The sequence below is a fragment of the Crassostrea angulata genome, chromosome 2 (genome assembly GCF_025612915.1).
Source record: "Crassostrea angulata isolate pt1a10 chromosome 2, ASM2561291v2, whole genome shotgun sequence".
In the NCBI taxonomy this organism is placed as follows: Eukaryota; Metazoa; Mollusca; class Bivalvia; order Ostreida; family Ostreidae; genus Magallana; species Magallana angulata.
In genome coordinates, this window is record NC_069112.1 from 7,055,310 (window position 1) to 7,074,607 (window position 19,298).

Below are 19,298 nucleotides of genomic sequence, written 5' to 3' on the forward strand. Positions count from 1 at the left end.
ATTGTACATATATCAGAGGTGTGCATATTGCTAGGATTTTGATTTCTGATAATTTATCGAAAAAATACCAGCTTTTAAACTTAGTCATTTCTTGGCAAAATATTGCATATAGGGTACCCTCATTGTACAGTTTTCAAGATAGAAAGTTGTTCTTTTGCAGATCAATTGTACAAATATCAGAAGTGTGCATATTGCTAAGATTTTGATTTCTGATAATTTATCGAAAAAATACCAGCTTTTAAACTTAGTCATTTCTTGGCAAAATATTGCATATAGCGTACCCTCATTGTACGGATAACTCCTCCTACAGTTTTCAAGATAGAAAGTTGTTCTTTTGCAGATCAATTGTACATATATCAGAAGTGTGCATATTGCTAGGATTTGATTTCTGATAATTTATCGAAAAAATACCAGCTTTTGAACTTAGTCATCTTTTGGCAAAATATTGCATCTAGGGTACCCTCATTGTACGGAAAACTCCTCCTACTGTTCCCAAGATAGGAAGTTGTTCTTTTGCAGATTAACTGTACCTAGATCAGAGTTGTGCATATTGCTAGGATTTTGATTTCTGATAATTTATCGAAAAAATACCAGCTTTTGAACTTAGTCTTTTTTTGGCAAAATATTGCATATAGGGTTCCCTTATTGTACGGATAACTCCTCCTACAGTTTTCAAGATAGGAAGTTGTTCTTTTGCAGATCAATTGAACATATATCAGAGGTGTGCATATTGCTAGGATTTTGATTTCTGATAATTCATCGAAAAAATATCCGCTTTATCAGCTTTTGAACTTAGTCATTTTTTTTGGCAAAATATTGCATATAGGGTACCCTCATTTTACGGATAACTCCTCCTACAGTTTTCAAGATAGGAAGTTGTTCTTTTGCAGATCAATTGTACATTATTTATAAAAAAAAAATTTACTAGCTTTTGAACTTAGTCAGTTTTTGGCAAAATGTTGCATATAGGGTACTCCATTTCACTGGATACGGGTTGACATGGATTATGGATACAGTTCACATAAAAGAAAACCCGGTTTGCTGTCACATTGACAGCTTTTCACTTGTTCTTACTTAATGTCAGACACTCAGTACTCTTTAACTTGCCTAGGGAAAATAAACAATATATTATTAAATTGATCTTAAAACTGGTGCACTTGAAACCAAAAAATTGTTTGTTTTTTACTTTTTTGACTTAAATTTTGAAATTTAAAAATCCTCTTCTCAAAATCCATTTGGCCAGAAAAGCTGATACTTGTGTGGAAGCATCCTCACATAGTGTAGATTCAGGTTTTTGCAAATCATGCTCTTAGGGGTTAGGTGGGGCCACAATTGGGGGGGGGTTCTAATTTTTACAAAGGAATATAATTTAATCTGGCACACATGATGCCTCCTCCATGAAATCAGACACAAATCCTGTGAACAGTAGAAAACACTTAATATATAAGAGAACGCTGACAATAATCGTAACAGTGTTAGTAACCTACTGAGGTAAATAACCTCAGTAAGTATGAAGACCATGCCTGCCTGGCACAATAAAAATAAGTACCAAGTAACAAAAGTTACGGTTAGAAGTAGTCCATTAGATGTGCAGGCTTTATCTTCCTGCCTCCCTAGTGGTGACAGTCGATTCTTGATCACCAGTTTCACCAACATTGCTAGCCACTGTGTCGTGAATGACGGTTGTGTCGTCCGACTTCTCGGAATCTCTGCCGCTGCCTCCGACTTTGTTTGAGTCGTCTGGGCCCTCCCTAGCAATATCAATTGTGTGGTCATCGCAGGTCCTTTTAGAGAGGCTCTTATCTCCTGAAAAGAAGGTGTTCCGTAAACGTCTCATCCACAATGGCATTGCACATCTTTAATTTGTCATGAACCAGTGTGAGCTGCCTCTCCTTCTGATCCATGATTGTGTACAAAGGAGGATCACAGGAGATAACTAGGTACGGGCCTTTCCAAGGTGACTGCAACTTGCGACTTTGGCCCACCGTTGTTGCTTCGTTAAGCCTATACACAAGGTCTCCCTCTGAGTATGCCTTCTTATTGAGTTTCATATCATAGAGCCTTTTTGTCTCCTTTGAACACTGTCAAGTTGTTTCCTAGCAAACGAATAGGCTTCCACCATAACCTTGTCCAGTCTAGATGTCTCACCCACTCATCTGGCTCATAGTCAGTCAAAGTAAGGCTTGCCATTCCAGTGACAATATCGACTGGTAAAACAACTTCACGTCCAAGCATTAAACTGTTTGGTGTGTACCCTGTTAAACGATTTTCAGTTGCGTGAAGAGCCATTACCAAAAGTTGCAAGTCAACATCCCAATTCCGCACCTTGTCCTCTATATAACAACGAATCACTGGTAGGAGGACTCTATTATAACGCTCCACTTGCCCGGTCGAAGACGGGTGATACGGTGTTGTTCTCGTCTTAGTTATCTGAAGGGCACTGCACATGGCCTTGAACAAGTCCCCATCAAAGTTGCGACCTTGGTCTCTATGAACAGAAAGTGGACATCCAAATGTCACAATGAAATGGAGAAGAAATTCCTTGGCTATTAAGAGTGCAGTCTGGTTTGGCAATACTGCGCACTCTATTCACTTCGTGAATTGTTCTATCATAACAAGGACATAACAAGGACATAAACATTTTCATGTTCACTTGGTGTAAATGGGCCCAAAATATCTAGGTGCACACGCTCCATTGGAGATCCTGCATGATGACACTGGAGCAGAGCCTTGGGCTTGACAGACGAATTTTTATTCTTGTTGCACACGGAACATGATTGAACATATTCCCGACAGTCTTGGAACATTCGGTACCACATGTTATGCTGCTTGGCTCGTTGCAATGTTTTATCTTGTCCAAGATGTGCAGATGACTTCATGTCATAACAACTGTGCAAGACCTCTGGGACCAACAGACAAACTCTTCGTTGCGAATCATTCAGCCAGGCATAAAATATTAGTCCATCCCTTACTATCAGTTGATTCTTGCACATCTAGTATGACCTTGAGGCTGGGCTACTCACTAAAAGATCATGTGATGTAGGTGATTCCTCTAGCCATTAAAACAACACAGAGATCGCCATCTTTATGCTGCAATTTAGACAATTCCTCCCTTGGTCTTGTTTCTGCCCAATTAATTTCACAATTGAGTTCACCTGTTGGTATAGCTTTATCTGCAATCAGTATTGCAGCAACTTTGCCTGGGGGCTCAGGAGTTCTGATGGCTAGTGGTACTACATTGTCAACATCCTCTGAAAATTATCCCACTGTTGACATGCTCTGGAGCAATAACTGCATCATCCGCAAGGAACGGCTTTTAAATGAGCACCTGCATGGTAAAAATCACACGGCTCTAATTTATCCGGTATACGTGATAGGCCATCTGCATTGGAATGCCTATTGCCGCTACGATGGACAATTTGCATGTCGAATTGAGAAAGGTCTTCTAACCATCGTGATAGTTGTCCTTCGATATGTCGGAATCTAAACAACCACTAACAATAAGCTGTTATGATCCGTCCGGATAGTGAAACGTCGTCCCAAAAGATAATACCGAAAATGGCGACAAAACTTCACAACAGCCAAGAGTTCCTTGCGTGTGGTGCAGTATTTGCGTTGTGCTGGTAATAGGACATGGCTAACATATGCAATAGTACGCTCCTTCACTTCTTGTTACTGTATTAGTTCAGCACCTATTGTTGAGTCCGATGCATCAGTGTCTCAGATGAACTCGTTTGTGCGCAAGACATGGTGCTGATGACAAGGCCCTCTTTAAGCAATCAGGTTATATCGTTTGAAGCGTTCCAGCACCTCCTCAAGATTCCTTAAATGCTCCCCGAATGACAGACCCAAGACATTGACAGCATCCAGATATGCAATAACATCCTTCCAGGTCAGCCCCCGCAACACTAACTGTATAACTTTCTTGAACGTGGCAGGCGCATTACAAAGGTCAAACCCTATGCGAACATTCTCATATAATCCAACCTGGTAATGAATGCTGTATTTCTTCGATCAGCTGGGTCAATTTCAACTTGGTAATATCCGGACTCCATGTCCAGCGTACTGAAACATATTGAGCCCGACAGTGTAGAAAGCAGTCTTCTATGTTCGGGAGGGGGTAGGAGTCCTTGACTGTCTTTCGGTTTAGCTGGCGGTAGTCAATACACCATCTGACTGACCCCTCCTTCTTCTGTACTAACACAGGCGCAGGTGACCACTCCGAAGTTGAAGGCTGTATAACGTTGGCATCTAACATCTTTTATAAGTGAGCCTCTTCTTCCTTCTCAAATCCAAAGGGAGTTCGACGCATTTTTTGTCGCACTGGAGAAGCAGATCCTGTGTTAATCTGATGCTTTATCTCAGAAAAACTTCCCACATCCATATCATGGTTAGTCCTACCGTTTCAAATTCTTCGCCCAGGTCTACTGCATTGACAATGTGCTTTCCAGGCTTTATAACAATGGTACCGTTTCTAGGATTCATAATGTTGACTGCAGCCACATTGCCTGGATCAATAACGGTCGCTGCCATGACAAATGTTTTATTCGTCTTCAAAGGTTCAAGGACAACATGCATGCCCTTATTGATACTGGGCCCATCCAGAGCAACATTTGCACAAATGACTGTATTTGGAGTGATAACTGTCCTTTTCTGCACAAATTTTGTCCTAATGTCAATGTTGTTGTCATCCTCAGTCCTCTTTACCATTCCTGTGATGGTGCAGCTGCCCAACTGTAAAGTGTTATCCTTTAGGTCCACAATGCATTTGTGCTTTACCAGGAAGTCTAATCCAAGCAAGATACTGTCTGCTATATCTGCTGCATACAAGTCAGCAAAGTAGGTTTTGCTTAATCATGGAACCAGGTATTCTTTCATTGGGTAAAACGCCCCTAAGGTAAATGAACTGGGAGTCGTCAACATATAGTCCTAATTCTCGGGCAAGTGAAAGGTTTATTACACACTTGTGCAGCAGTATCTACAACAGCAGAAACTCTTAAAGACTGTATATGGAGAGAAATCACTAAGCAAGCAACGGTAATCTCCTTCACTATTACTTCCTTTACATTCATGTCGTTAGATGAATTCGATGTGTTACCGAGCTCATCAACAGACACAAGAGATGCATCCAGAGTGTCCTCTAAGTCTTCATGACAAGTTTCAGAATTCTTATCTTAACTCTCGTCCATCAGTTATGTATGGCCACAACTTACTGATCGGATTGAGTGTTTGCCGACCCGCTCAGTCCATTTAAGTTTAAATCCTTCCTGTTGGGGCTTAGGCTTCTCCCTTGACCTTTAGATTGGGGACAATCCTTTTGTAAGTGGCCATATCCCTTGCATAGATAACACTTACGCCTTTAAGGACTTGATGGTGGTGTAGGAGAACTAGATCTGGGTCGATCCCTTCGTTCAAATAGCCCTATGAGCTTAGTGATTAGGCCCTAAAGCTTCTCAGAAGAGTCTTGTTTTGATTCTTGAAGGGTGCGGATAGACGCCTTATCTGTCTTTGGCCCAACATACTCATCTTGGAAACTGACACGGCGAGTATGATAATTCACTCTCGAGCCAGACAGTGCTTTACGATTGTTAAAAAAAAGTGTGGGGTATGTACAAATAACCCACACTTTTACCAACAGAAAACTCGCCAAGCTATGGTACAACATGTAAAAGATTATATCCTCACAAATGGAGGAAATTCGAACGATTGATAATTTTTGTAAAAAGCACCTAACCACTTATAAATTCACTGAAATATACACAAACCTATCTTATTTCGTTCCATTCCAAAGAAAATCTAGGATTTAGAGCGATGTTTTGAAAATAACTCCGATCGATAATATCCTAAAGCTAAAAGCACATGGCCAGATGTTCCGCCGTTTTATCTCATCGCCAATGTTGTAATGACATTTATTATCCGAGGTACATAAACAAAGTACACAAAACAATGTAATGATACGTCGACAGGCGCACACAGCAGTGAGTCTCTGACAAGGTGAGGCGCACACAGCAGCCTCAGACCGCACACAGCAGGTCAAAGTACAACAAAGTAGTTTTTATGCTTACACACAGGAATGGAGTCTTCGTCTTCTACACAGAAACATACGCATAAGGGGCACATCTAGGGAAACATACAGGGGATCTGTACAGGTTACATAATAATATTCAGTCCGTTCTATACAAATATTGCACGCATAGGTAATTTTAATCTAGTTTAATGTTTCCGTACCCGTAACAATCAGAAATTACTTTATTTATTAGCATTTTTGACGACTTGTTGTTTTGTGTGATGTCATAGTTAACATTTCCCGTACTTTCTGGTCAGCGCGACCATAAAGTAAACCTTAACAGTGCTGCGCAGTGGTGTCTCGAAGAAGTTCCGCCTTCAAAGACAAAGGAAAGGAGGCCACCAATAATGATATACCCATCGAAGACTGGAACAACCATGTGACAGATTCAAAAAGTAAGTTTATCTACATGTAGTAGTCTTAATAATTTTTATATTGATGGTTCGTCATGAATTTTACTCGATTCGGAACAAGGCAAACCCAGAAAAAGCGAAAAACGATATGCCTACAAAGCTCGAGTCACTATTCCAGGTGGCATCAAAACAGAAATCACTGCCAGAAGAAGTAGGTGTTGCTTTTATGTTAGAATGATCGCCTTGTTTAAAATATATATATGTATTTAACACCCCAAGAACAAACATGATTCATATTAAAAATACAAATTTTAATTTTATAATATTATAGGAACCAGAGTTGGACATATTACAGGCATTAGAGGATCTAGTTTCAACGAAGAGAGGCAAAGGCCAAAAGTAAAAGAGCTGCATAAAAGTTGTCATGGTATTTAAGTTAAAGAATTTTTGGGGCTCAAACCAAGATAATTCAATGCTAAACTGTTTTTATGAAATGTATTTATTTTAAAAGTATTTTATTCATTTAAACCTGTATATTTTAAAATGTTCTGTCGTTGGAAAATATAAAAAAAAAACATTTTGAATCAGAAAAGGAATCGCCACCTGCTGTGATTTTCTTCAAAAACGAAGTGTTGGTAATCTACAATGTTTCAGATTCAAACTTTTTGACACCACCCAATGTATCCGGACAGCAGCTATACTACTTACTGGATGTTATTATGAATTTGACCTAGATTACCCAGCAGTATATGACAATTTTTGGGTTTTCTTCAATATTGGGTAGTTGGGCACATCTTAACACAGAATAATTGTACTAATTGAATAAATTTTAGTAAGCAATACAACTCCTCTGGCTTGGTGTGTTTGTTGTTTGGCGACTTTAGGATTTCGATGTTTTTGTTTGCACAGCGCTTACGTATTTATCTCTCAGAATCCTCGAAACCTCACCCTATTTTTTCTATAAAAAATAATAATTTCTATATAAATTGCACCGATCACATGCACATGCGGCATAACGAGTTTTTTTTTTAATTTGTGTAAACTGGATTTCATCAATTATACATTAGTTATTTACCTCATGTATCATGTCGTCCAATTTAAGATTTTCAGTCCAAAATTAAAATTTTCATTGAAACATATATGAGATGCTCGGATAAACATGATAAATTATATTTTCTTGATGTCAGGAAAACGTACGAAGGACTACAGGAATGTATGTTTAATATACTAGTATATAACTTATGGTTTTGTTGAACAATTAATAAAATAACAGAAAAAAATATCAATAATGTATAAGAATGTTGATGAATTGGAAATACATTTCACTATTTTAATTTCAGCTCTGGAATGCGTTGTTGAATCACCTTCCATCCAAAGGAGCCTTCTATCACGACATTCATGGTGTATTTGAGGCTGGATTGTGGAGAGCTCTGTGGAAAGTCTTCCCCAGGGAGAGTTTAACCGGGTGTACGTCCCGAAAGTGTAGAACTTGTGACTGCACGTAGGATATAATTCGAAATCAAAACCTTTATACAGTAGTTTTATAATATTCCTACAAATATTTATCTATACAAACGTTAGTTACAATATGAATATAATAGTAATAGCAAAATTTCATGTGTTGTTATAGAATTGGACGATGTAAACATGTTCGTGCTGAAGGTGATAGCGCTCCTTCTCATGCTAGCGGGGCACAACAGGCCTGTCTTTGAGCAATTGGTTTTTCAAATAGAGGACCGTCTGGTCCTGTTGAGCCTGCTGTCCTACGTGGTGGAAACGTGGGTCACCCGCACAATTTGGCCAATCCCATCCTGGTCCGTCCACAACAACGGACTAACAACGATCGCGAAGGATGCCACATACGGATGAATGTGGATCGTGAACATGTATTTGGCTTAACATTTATGTTTAGTATTACAATGGTTACTTCAGTAGTATTACAATGTTCTTTATCATCAATTACATAACAATATCATATTCAACGTTTACTTCATTTTATTATTCCCCTACCGGTTTCACCGGAGGGGACTATAGCTTTCCTCTACGTCCGTCAGTCCGTCCGTCTGTCTGTCCGTCCGTCAGTCCGTCCCACTTCAGTTTTCCACACTATTGAGGAGTAATATGAAACTTGCTGAACAGCTTCAAAATGTCAAACTACAGATCAAGTTTACACTTTTGTAGCGTCTGATTGACATATTTTCGAGAAAATTAATTTTTTATATTCCAATTCCAATTTTTTAATGTTCGGGTTCGTTATCGGGTTCGGTGTGTAACTGAATAAACGAGATCAGTATGTAGTCATGCAGTAATAATATCGTGCGTTACTTGTACCATTCCGTTTCCTGTACCATTCCTTTTATCATTTCTAACAAACAAATAAATTCTATAAAATAGTGTCAAGCATTGTGTTGTAAATTTAATCGGCAGGTTTTTTTTGTATTATTATTACAATCGGGTTCGTTGTCGGGTTGGGCTGTTTAACTGTATGGTTTGATTCGGGGTACAGAAGACGGTAAGAAATGATAGTGTGCATAACAGTGCATTGTTTGCACAAATTTTTACCAGCGAATACAGAATAGAATTGGCGAAATTACAGGAGATGAAATAAGGAGTATTATTTTACCTATTTCCTATTTAATTTCTATATAACTATATAGTTTTAATTTCCTCTGTTCTTCTATCTAAAGCATGACATCTCGTTTACAATAGCTCTGAAATAGTTGTGTGCTTGGAAGCTTTCATAGAATAATACAAACCGGTATGGGACGTGTATTGCTTATGCAATACTCTCAGAATGCTTGTTATTACAATGGTTATATAACATTTCATTATTAATTACATTATAATATTTAAGCTGTTCATAATTTTTGTTTTATTTGACAGTGAATAGTACACGTCAACTTTTATATGTTGTGGTTGCAGCGGAATGGGACTGATCTTCAGACCCTTCAGGAAAACTAAGAAAGAGAAAACTAAGCCGGTGTCAGCGACACGGGTAAAGCTAAATTTCATAATAATATGTTAAATACTTAATTCTTGTTTTGAGTGCAAAAATGAACTGAAAAGATATTTATGAACATAAAACAGTTATGGATACTGATTCCTATGTACCGCCTTTAACTATATATAAATTGTCAGAGTTTACTATTGCGCATGCGCAGCTTTTAAGCGCCACTCGCCATTTATTCTAGTCAATGTTTACATTTAGTTCGGAAAGTTTTTGAAAGAGTTTGATGCTTTCACTGATGTCTTTCTTGTTAACCATTCTGGAATTTTCCGAGGACTTTGGGATATTAGTTACGGTTTTAGAGAAGTAATTTATCCGGCGTTTTTGTGTTTATTAACTGGTATACTGTATGGGACGTTTTGTGGACGAGGGCGAGACCCCCAGCGCTCTTTATTGTATGTGTATGGCTTCAGCCTTACCAGTAATTAAGTCGATGGTGAAGGAGTTTCTTCAAAGTAGGAACCTTCAGTCTTAAACCAAGCCCTCGACGGAGAATGTAGTCAGTGACAACTCAACCTAACAGGCCATAGTCAATCAGACAGGTATCGACTCTTTATCCAACTTAACTGCGATCCTAGAAAGCAATTTTCCCTTAGGGATAGCAACACCAGTGGACCTAGTTGTTAATTTCCTGATTTTAGATCTATGCAATGATCTCCGAGGCATGGAGACAGTATGTGGGCGGACATTCTTGCATATTCTAAGCCATGTCATAATACTTAAAAATAAAAATTACAATAATTTTAACCACATATAATGTGGTTATTGAAATCATCTCTTTTGAATGTGTCAAGTTTTTCATGTTGTGGTACATATTCTAAAAAGCACACATTTTTTTTCTAAATTCAAAGTAAGATAATTCCAACTAGAATAATCCTTCCTTTCTCTATCATTTCCCCACTTTTTAACAAGTTGGGGCACTCAATAGAATTAAATAATGTTTCCAATTCAGAACCTTCAAACCTTTAAGCTACTTATTTTTATTTTAGTTCTGGTATTTTCTAAACAAAGTAAATGCAAGATATGATTTGATTATCAATATTTTGCGTACCTCGAATAACTTTTAAAATAATTCCATTTTTATCTTTTCAAGAAAAAACTGTTATGGGTGTACAAACGACCTAAATGAACAAGCTGTTGCACATTAAGAGTCATAAAACGTTTTAAGTATAAAATTTCAAAATCAGTACAAAAAAACCCCATTCATTCTGCCTTTAAATTTTCATTTTTTTAACCTTGCTTTAAAAGAATAGATATAGCAGTAACAAGCAACAAAAAGTATTGGAACCTTGGTGTATTTAATCTCCTCAGCCACCTCAGACTGCGGCATCATTCCAAGCTTCCACCACATAACCATCACCAATTACTCCTCGACGATCACCTAGGAAACACACACAGGGAAACCAAGACTTTCGTAAGGTAAAGTTAATATTTTAGTTATTTTGAATTATCAGTACATGTACTCTTAAATTAGTCTCTGTTTTATCCATTTGTAAATCTTTATAGAAGTTGATTAGGATGGATTAATAAAAGCTACACCAGCAGCTAGAAAGTCTTCCATGTTGTGACGTATTGTTTATCGAAACAAGCATTCTGAGAGTATTGCATAAGCAATACACGTCCCCTACCGGTTTGTAGAGAATAGTGAAAACAATGCACTGTTATGCAGAATATCATTCTTTCCGTCTTCTGTACCCTGAATCAACAGACCAACCCGATAACGAACCCGATTGTAATTTTACAAAAACCCCTGTCGATTAAATTAACAACACAATGCTTGAAACTATTTTATAGAACTTATTTTTTGTTAGAAACAATAAAAGGAATGGCCCTTGTAATGAACAATGTTATTACTGACTACATACTTTCCTTGTTTATTCAATACACACCGAACTCGATACCGAACCCGAACATTCAAAAATTGGAATATAAAAAATCAATTTTCTCTAAAACATGTCAAAAATTGGAATATAAAAAATCAATTTTCTCTAAAACATGTCAATCAGACGCTACAAAAATGTAAACTTGATCTGTAGTTTGACATTTTGAAGCTGTTCAGCAAATTTCATACTATTCCTCAAACGCATAAAGAAAAAAAGCGTGGACAACTGAAGTGAGACAGACAGACGGACGGACAGACAGACGGACGGAGGGACAAACGGACAGACAGACAGACGGACGCAGAGGAAAGCTATAGTCCCCTCCGGCGAAACCGATAGGGCACTAATAAACAATAAAATAAAGTGTAATTATATAAGTAGTTTCTTTTCAAAAATGGTCACCTAACTCCGTAGCGCAGTGGGTCAGAGGGTTTACTTGAACCTGTAAGTCATGAGTTCAAATCCCGATGGGGGTTCTACAATTTTTACTTTTTCAGATATTTTTAAAAGCTATTTTTTGGTTAAACATTGTAAAATTTGAAAATTCTAAACCGGTGAATTTTTTTCAATTATATAGTACTTTAATCCACATTAATATCGACAGATGACCCATACCACCTTAATTAGAGATAAAGAATTGTATCCTAATGTTTGCATCTATATGATTCTTGTTTAATACGGATATATTTTGACTGATAATTTTATACTTACCTAAATTAACGTGCATATGAATAAAATGTTTTAATAGGACATGTCTAATTACAGTTGAGTAATTCTTATTTATATCATGTATTTGTAGAAACGACGCATTTATATATTGGAATAAAGTTGCAAAATTTCAAAAGTCTGGTTGTTTACAATGGTGTCAAGGTGGGATTTAAAGGGGCATGGTCACGATTTTTGGTCAAATTTTATTTTTCTGTTTTTAATATTTACCATGCTTTAGGAATACATTTCTAATGATCAAATGAAATGTTGGTGTCAGTCAGTGAGTTTTAAGCAAGATATAGGGCTCACAATTCTTCGTCATGTAAACAAGGCTCGTGCCCTGTTTTTGTTTACATAGTTTCAATATACCAGTAAAAAATCTTTTTCAAGCTGATTTGGCTATCTTCTTGTTCATTATAAGCATAAAAAACATTTCCGACCAATTAGCACATTCATTTGAAGTTTAAAACTGGAAGTTCCTGTCGACATTCAAAATGTAAACAAAAGCTTTGTTTACATGGCGAAAAATTGTAAGCTCTGTAACTCGCTTAAAACTCAACAAATGAACTCAAATTTTGTTTGCCAGTAAAAATGCCTTAATGACGCATTGTAAACATTAAACTCAAAAAATTAATGTTTGACCAAAATCGTGACCATGTCCCTTAAACGTCATATTGAGTTATTGCTGCCCCGGGCGAAAATGTGTACACCATTCAACTTGCTGATGGTTCTTGGCCAACAGGAAATATCCTAGACACGGGTGAATTTGTGTTTTAAGAAGATTACATTGATTCAACTTTTTCTGATTCCGATTCAGAAAATGAAAACCGTGTTTTATTCATAAAAATGTGCAAAATTGTGATCCAGCAAATGATAATGATGTTGAAGACACCGAAGAAAACACCGGAGCCTCATTGGTTAATACCCAAGCGGAAGTACATGTGACATATAATTCATGCTTTAGACATCCATGCCCTCGAGCAGACGTGCATGCTACGGAGCTGTACTCGAAGCGAAGTATAGGAAAGGTAATTACAATTTTTAAATTTTATTGCCCGGGGGGCAGAACCTAGTTGGTTCTTTTAGGCCTAGGTGGCCGTTTTGACCTAGGTGGTCAATATTTTCACATACCTGAGTGGTATGAATATTCGGCCTAGGTGAGCCGTAATTGTTAAAAAAAAAAAGAAAAAAAAAAGTTATTGTAATGAACCTAGGTGGTTTACTGACAAAATATGTGTAAAGCTATTGCATGACATATAACCTTTTAGTGAAAGGGGTAGCATATATATAAAGAATAGCTTTGAGACACGTTTGCAGATTCTCGAGGCGGCAAGCTGCACGTGCGGTTTATGATTTTGTTAGCTAGACCAGATGATGCATGATAAATGAATTGAAGTTTGAACTTGTTTGTCCATCATTAAGTTATAAAGAATTTACGGGACTATATTTGAACATATGTTAGTATAATATATCTATCAAAAAACCGAGATAACTGAGTTATTAAGTTATATTAGAGTTATCCCGCTTGATGCGTACATGCGTGATATTTTATTTTCGTATACATTGGTTATAGATGGTGCAGCCTACTGTCTTACGGAAGAGACATTCATTGAAAGGGTTGAAGCTCTTACCTGTCATTAAGAAGGTCAGAGGAGGAAGACCAGAGGGTCTGAAAGAATTTGCGCGCATGTCTAAGGAAAAAAAGACAGACGTCTTAGAGTTGGAAGAGATAGAGAATATAGTCAACTCATTGACAGGGGAAAACATGATTGAGCTGTTGGAACTAGCTGGTAGGGGTTAAGTTTCTTAAATAATTATTGAAGTGGTTATGTGATGGTTGGAAATTAAAGCTTTAAATCTTTTCAAGAGTTATTAACCATATAATATGCAAATGTTGGGATTAATATGGGTATCTTTAGAAAGAATTTGTTGTGATATAAACTTTCATTTTATTAAAACAGGAAGAGATATTGATGTTAACGAGGCAAGATGGTTATTGCATTGCTTGATAATTTTTGCAAATGAAGTGGGGCAACCAAGAGGCCAGGCATTAGATGATTCAACGGTATGTTTTATATATGTATATGCTAATGCACATGAAACAATTCATACATTCAGATAATTACTGGTACATATACATGATATACATCTGTGATTTTGAAATTATATATGAATACCTAATTTTGCCCTTACATATAAAGCAAATGTGCGGTATGATATTTTAAAAGAGTGTTATAACGTCATATTTTAGGACCCTAGCACTAGTGCATCCACAGGGGGAAGCAGTACACCAGTACTTTTAGAAACTGCAGGACCTTCAAAAAAAAGGAAGCATGATGTTGATACAACCTTGGAGCAGAGGATTTTGTCTTTGGAGAAAACGTCAAAGGGGGAGATGGTCCAGGAGCTTAAAGAGAAGGTGAGGACACTATGCCTACAGGATGATCCAAGCAATGCTTTAATCCTGCTGACTCTTGATGAACTTGCTAAAGCGGCTAGGAAATTAAACCATGAGGAGGCTGACATGTTTGAAGAGTTGTACAGGCAAGCCAACAGATATCAGTCAAAACTTCAAATTTCTAATCTGTGTTTGTCTGTGTTAGGTGGGAAAGTAGCAGATGCAATTTCGAAAGCAATTTCTAAGTGTTTGAAAGATAAACCTGAAACCAAAGCTGAGAGTAAGAATGAATATGTTGAAACACAAAAGCGACCAGAGTCCCCGTTGAATGGTTTATATCCTTGTCAACCTTCTTTGTATCCTATGATGCCCGGCATGTATCCCAATATGTTCAATATGGGGGGTATAATGGATATGGAAACCAAGGTTATCGAGGGGGTAGACAAGGCTATAGGCCTTATCGTCCTAAGGGTCCTTGCCATTTTTGCAACAGCAATATGCATTTGATAAAAGATTGTGAGAAAATGAAGTTGGCTAAAGGAAATAAGTAGATGAGATCATAATGTTCATATTTTTGTTCTTGATACAGCAACATGTATGATATTTTTCTCAGATAAAGATGTGTATAAATGATATTTTACAAATTGTAAAGCTATTTGTTTAAATATTTTTTCTATTAGTGAAGTTTTGTTTCATATAAACTGTCATGTTTGCAGATGTAGTTGTACTATAAGAATAAATTCTTTTGTCTTGTAATCCGAGGGACACTGACGCCCTAGTGATTCGTCACGTGGATTGCAGGCGGAAGAATTCTTTCTTCAGGTGAAATTAATGCTGGTTGCATTGTTGGAAATTTACATTATATCAAATAATTATAATTTTACAGAAAGTGAAGTTTGCTCCAGAAGTTTTATCCTTCATGGAGGTTCCATCTTGGGAGTTAAATAGTGGTTTCAATCCCATGAATATGAATATTAGTGACCAACCAGCATGGATTACACTTGAAGGGAGAATTGCTTCGCCTGCAACCCATTCCCCTCGAGCAGAGGAAGTAATTAATGGCGATTTACATTTTAATATTAACACTTTACCAATAAGGGATCCAAGTAAATTCATTTCTGGTCAGATTCATTCATTTGTACCGGAATGGGAGTGTATTATGGATAAGATTTCATAAAAAAACAACGATGTTTTAAAATGGATAAAGAATGGTGTCAATGTCTTTGATTTCTTTCAATCATATAAAGGAAATTTTAAGGGAAAATACTACAATTCGAATGTGCCTCCCAAACATTATGCACCCAACTCTAGCATTTGCAAACAGTACTCTGATTTTATTGTCAAGGAATTAATGGATAAGATTCAGTGTGGAGCTATAAAACTTTTAGGTAGAGTGGGTGAGTGTCAACCCCCAAGAGTGGTTATGCCTCTTACTGTAGAACCAAGTAAGCCACGTCTTTGTCATGATGAACGTTATATTAATTTATGGATTAAGGATCTGCCTTTTCGGTTAGAGACACTGAAAGATATTCATCGTTTGGTAGATAAAAATGCTTTGTTGATCACGTGTGATGAGAAATCGGGTTACAGTCACATAAAAATTGATGAAGAGTCTCAGGAATTTTTTGGTATTCAGTTTGGAGGATTTTTCATGGTGTATTTAACATTACCATTTGGTTGGAAGGCTTCAGCCTTTATTTACCAATCCATAGGTATGTGTGTTACCTCTTATCTTAGGACATTCTCTGTGCGTAACTCTCTGTACATAGATGATAGGTTTGTTGCTACTAGGGGATCTGATTCTGTAGATGATGTGAAAGTTCATGAGGAGGCTAGGAGGTTGGTATATGGTTTAGTTGAACTGTTGACAAGGTTGGGTTATACCTTAGCATTGAGTAAATGTTCTTTAAATCCTTCAAGTTGTAAGAGGTATTAGGGTTTTTTAGTTGATTCAGTTAGGGAAGCTTACATATTACCAGATGATAATAAAGCAAAATTCATAGATCTTCGAGAATCAATTTTAGAAAGAAAGGAAGTAGATGTCAAGACATTGCAAAGATTTACTGGAAAGTGTATTTCTATGAGTCTGGTAATCCCAGGATGTAAGTTGTTCTGTAGAGAAATAAATGCTGGAATTTCTCATGGTTTGAAAAATAGTAGGTCTGTAAAAATTTCTGGATCCCTAAAAGAGGAAATTGAACATTGGAGATTTGTAGATAAGTGGCAGGATTGTTCTAAATGGAGATTGGAATTTCACAAAACAATATCAATGTATACTGATTCTTCTGGATTTAGATATGGTGCGTGTGTAAGATTGGGGGAGAAAGACTTAGTATTAGGAGATTATTGGTCAGAAAATGATACAAGGCCAATACATGTTAAGGAGGCAGATGCAATCTTGAGGTCTTTGTTATCCCTTAGTAGTATGGTGCAAGATTCACGAGTGGATGTATACACAGACAGCATGGCTGTTATTGGTTCTTGGAGTAGTCAGGGTAAGAGATGTAAAGAGCTTAGCGATATCATAAAAGATGTTTTTCAGTTTATTGTTGCAAAAAATATTGATTTACGCTTAACATTTGTGTCCTCAAAGTTGAATGAGGCAGACAAACCTTCTAGAGTCCTAAGTGCAGCAGACACTATGCTTAGCCAAAAATCATGGATGTTGGTGGAGACAGCATATGGTCCACATTCAATAGATTTAATGGCACTAGATTCAAATACAATGAGTTCAAAAGATGGTATGCCTTTAAAACATTTTACACCTTGTGCAACTCCCCTATCAGCAGGTATTAATGTCTTTTGTCAAGATATTAGAAAGGAAATCAACCCCTATGTTTTTCCTCCCTTTGGATTGATCTTTCCTATTATTTGTTTACTCGAGCAGCAAAAGGTCATGTGTACGATAATAGTTCCTATGATGGAACCCTTACCTATATGGTGGCCAAAGTTGTTAGCTAATTCTATAGGGTCATTTTGTATTGGTGTAAACGGTGAAAAAGAAATAGTTAAGATTCCATCTAAGAATGGTTTTGTGTTGGATAATTTAGGTTTGAGGTGGCCGTTGTTTTCTTTTAGGGTTTTATTTGTGTGACTTATTTGAAGTTATTTCTTCATCTGGTTTTTATTGCAGGATAATCCAGGACAAATTGAGATTGACTGGGACATAATAGATAGGAGGCTTTTGGAACTGGATGGGAATATTGTTACTTCTTTAAAGTGTAAAAAAAGAAACAGTCTTGTAGAATCTTTTCTTGGATTTTTAAAAGCATCCCCTGGGTCTCCAACTTTATTGTCATGCACTCCAAATGATATCCGGAGGTTTTTAGTTTGGAAAGATCTAAAGGGAAAGACTACAATCCATAAGATAGATTGTGAAAAGTTAGGTTTGAAAGGTGATTTTGATTGTGGTTGTCCTAAGAGACTTGCTTCAGGAACAGTAGAAAATTTAATTCACCAGTTGAATAACATTTTTTATGAATTTGGGCGTGGAAAGATATGGGATGTATTGCTTTCAAAGGGAAACCCGGCAGCTTCACCTATGGTGAAAGAATACCTCAAGTTAATTAGGGAGGAGCAAGCAAAAGCACACGTATTACCAAAACAAGCAAAACCAATTTTCTTATCAAAAGTTAAGGCAATAGCTTTATTTATAAATAGAGAATTAGATAGATGTGATTTGACTCTCAAAGAAAAATTTGTTTTGATTCGAGATCAAGCATGGATAAAAGTGATTTGTCCAAAGTAGTTTCTCAGGAGGTCAAGATTCTAGAGGATGGTTCTAGTTTGGTATTCCAGCATACATTTGGTAAAACATTGAGGGGTGAAAAGGGAAAGAACAATTCTTTTGTAATAAAAAGGTGTGAAGACATAGTGGTATGTCCGGTCAAAGGTTTGTTAGATTATTTTATATTAGCCAAAAAATTGAAGGTGGATCTTTCAAAGGGATATTTGTTTAGAATTGTGTCAGAGAATGGAGGGTTTTAGATAAAAATGTTAGTTACTCTGTAGTTTATGAAAGACTGTTATATTATCTTTCAACTTTAGGTATTTACGAGGGCGAAACACCTCATAGTTTCAAAGCTGGTTGTGCAATTACAATGGCTTTGTCAGGATCTGCTGAAAATGTAGATCAGGTGATGAGACACATTGGTTGGTTTGGCAAGTCAAGCGCAGAGTATTATAGTAGAATGCATACAATGATCGATTCAGGTGTTGTTGCTACAAAGTTAGCAGAATCTGTATTTCAGGGAAATGGGATTGAATCCCAGTATAAAGGAAAGGCAGATTATGATTCTTTGAGTAAAGCCTTTCAGTGAAGAATGGAACATTTAATGATAATGTATGTGAGTGTGATTAATGCTGATAGAGGATGTTATTTGTCTTCCTTTTCTTTGTGACCATATTTGAAGGACATAATCATATATGAAACTAAGATTATGTTTATTTAAAGAGCATATTTGAAACATAAATGAACATTGGGAAATTATATGTTGTGCTTTATCATATACATATTTTATTTTATTAGATGATTTATTATATTTCATCTATGTTGATGTGGTGATAAAAATTAAAATTTGTTATGTTCATAAAAATGTTTGTTTTCTTTTGAGTATTGGGAGAAGGTTATTATTTTCTTTAGGCTACTGAACTGAAGGGGCATGTATGATTGATGAACTGCAAAGGTTTTATGCCCAAAACTTAAACATGATCTGAATGCGGGAGGGTATTAAACACTGAGGATAGGGTAAGAGCCTCATTGGTTAATACCCAAGCGGAAGTACATGTGACATATAATTCATTCTTTAGACATCCATGCCTGGTTTGTAGATATGTATACAGAGGATGGAGTGAGGAATTTTATAAGGATTATCTTTGTACAGCT

At 36.7% G+C, this 19,298-nt stretch overlaps 1 protein-coding gene and 3 pseudogenes across 1 annotated transcript; all 4 read left to right on the forward strand.

The window, feature by feature from the left end:
• The first annotated feature begins 4,856 nt into the window (after window positions 1–4,856).
• LOC128172066 (uncharacterized) lies at window positions 4,857–8,289 on the forward strand (annotated as a pseudogene).
• Window positions 8,290–13,194: 4,905 nt separating this feature from the next.
• LOC128170694 (uncharacterized) lies at window positions 13,195–14,991 on the forward strand. The gene is made up of 3 exons (XM_052836452.1): window positions 13,195–13,805; window positions 13,977–14,080; window positions 14,267–14,991. The coding sequence occupies exons 1-3, from the start codon at window positions 13,589–13,591 to the stop codon at window positions 14,918–14,920; spliced, it is 975 nt and encodes a 324-aa protein (XP_052692412.1). The 5' UTR covers window positions 13,195–13,588; the 3' UTR covers window positions 14,921–14,991.
• Window positions 14,992–15,248: 257 nt separating this feature from the next.
• Window positions 15,249–17,531, forward strand: LOC128172067 (uncharacterized; annotated as a pseudogene).
• LOC128170695 (uncharacterized) lies at window positions 17,523–19,287 on the forward strand (annotated as a pseudogene).
• The last annotated feature ends 11 nt before the right edge of the window (window positions 19,288–19,298 follow it).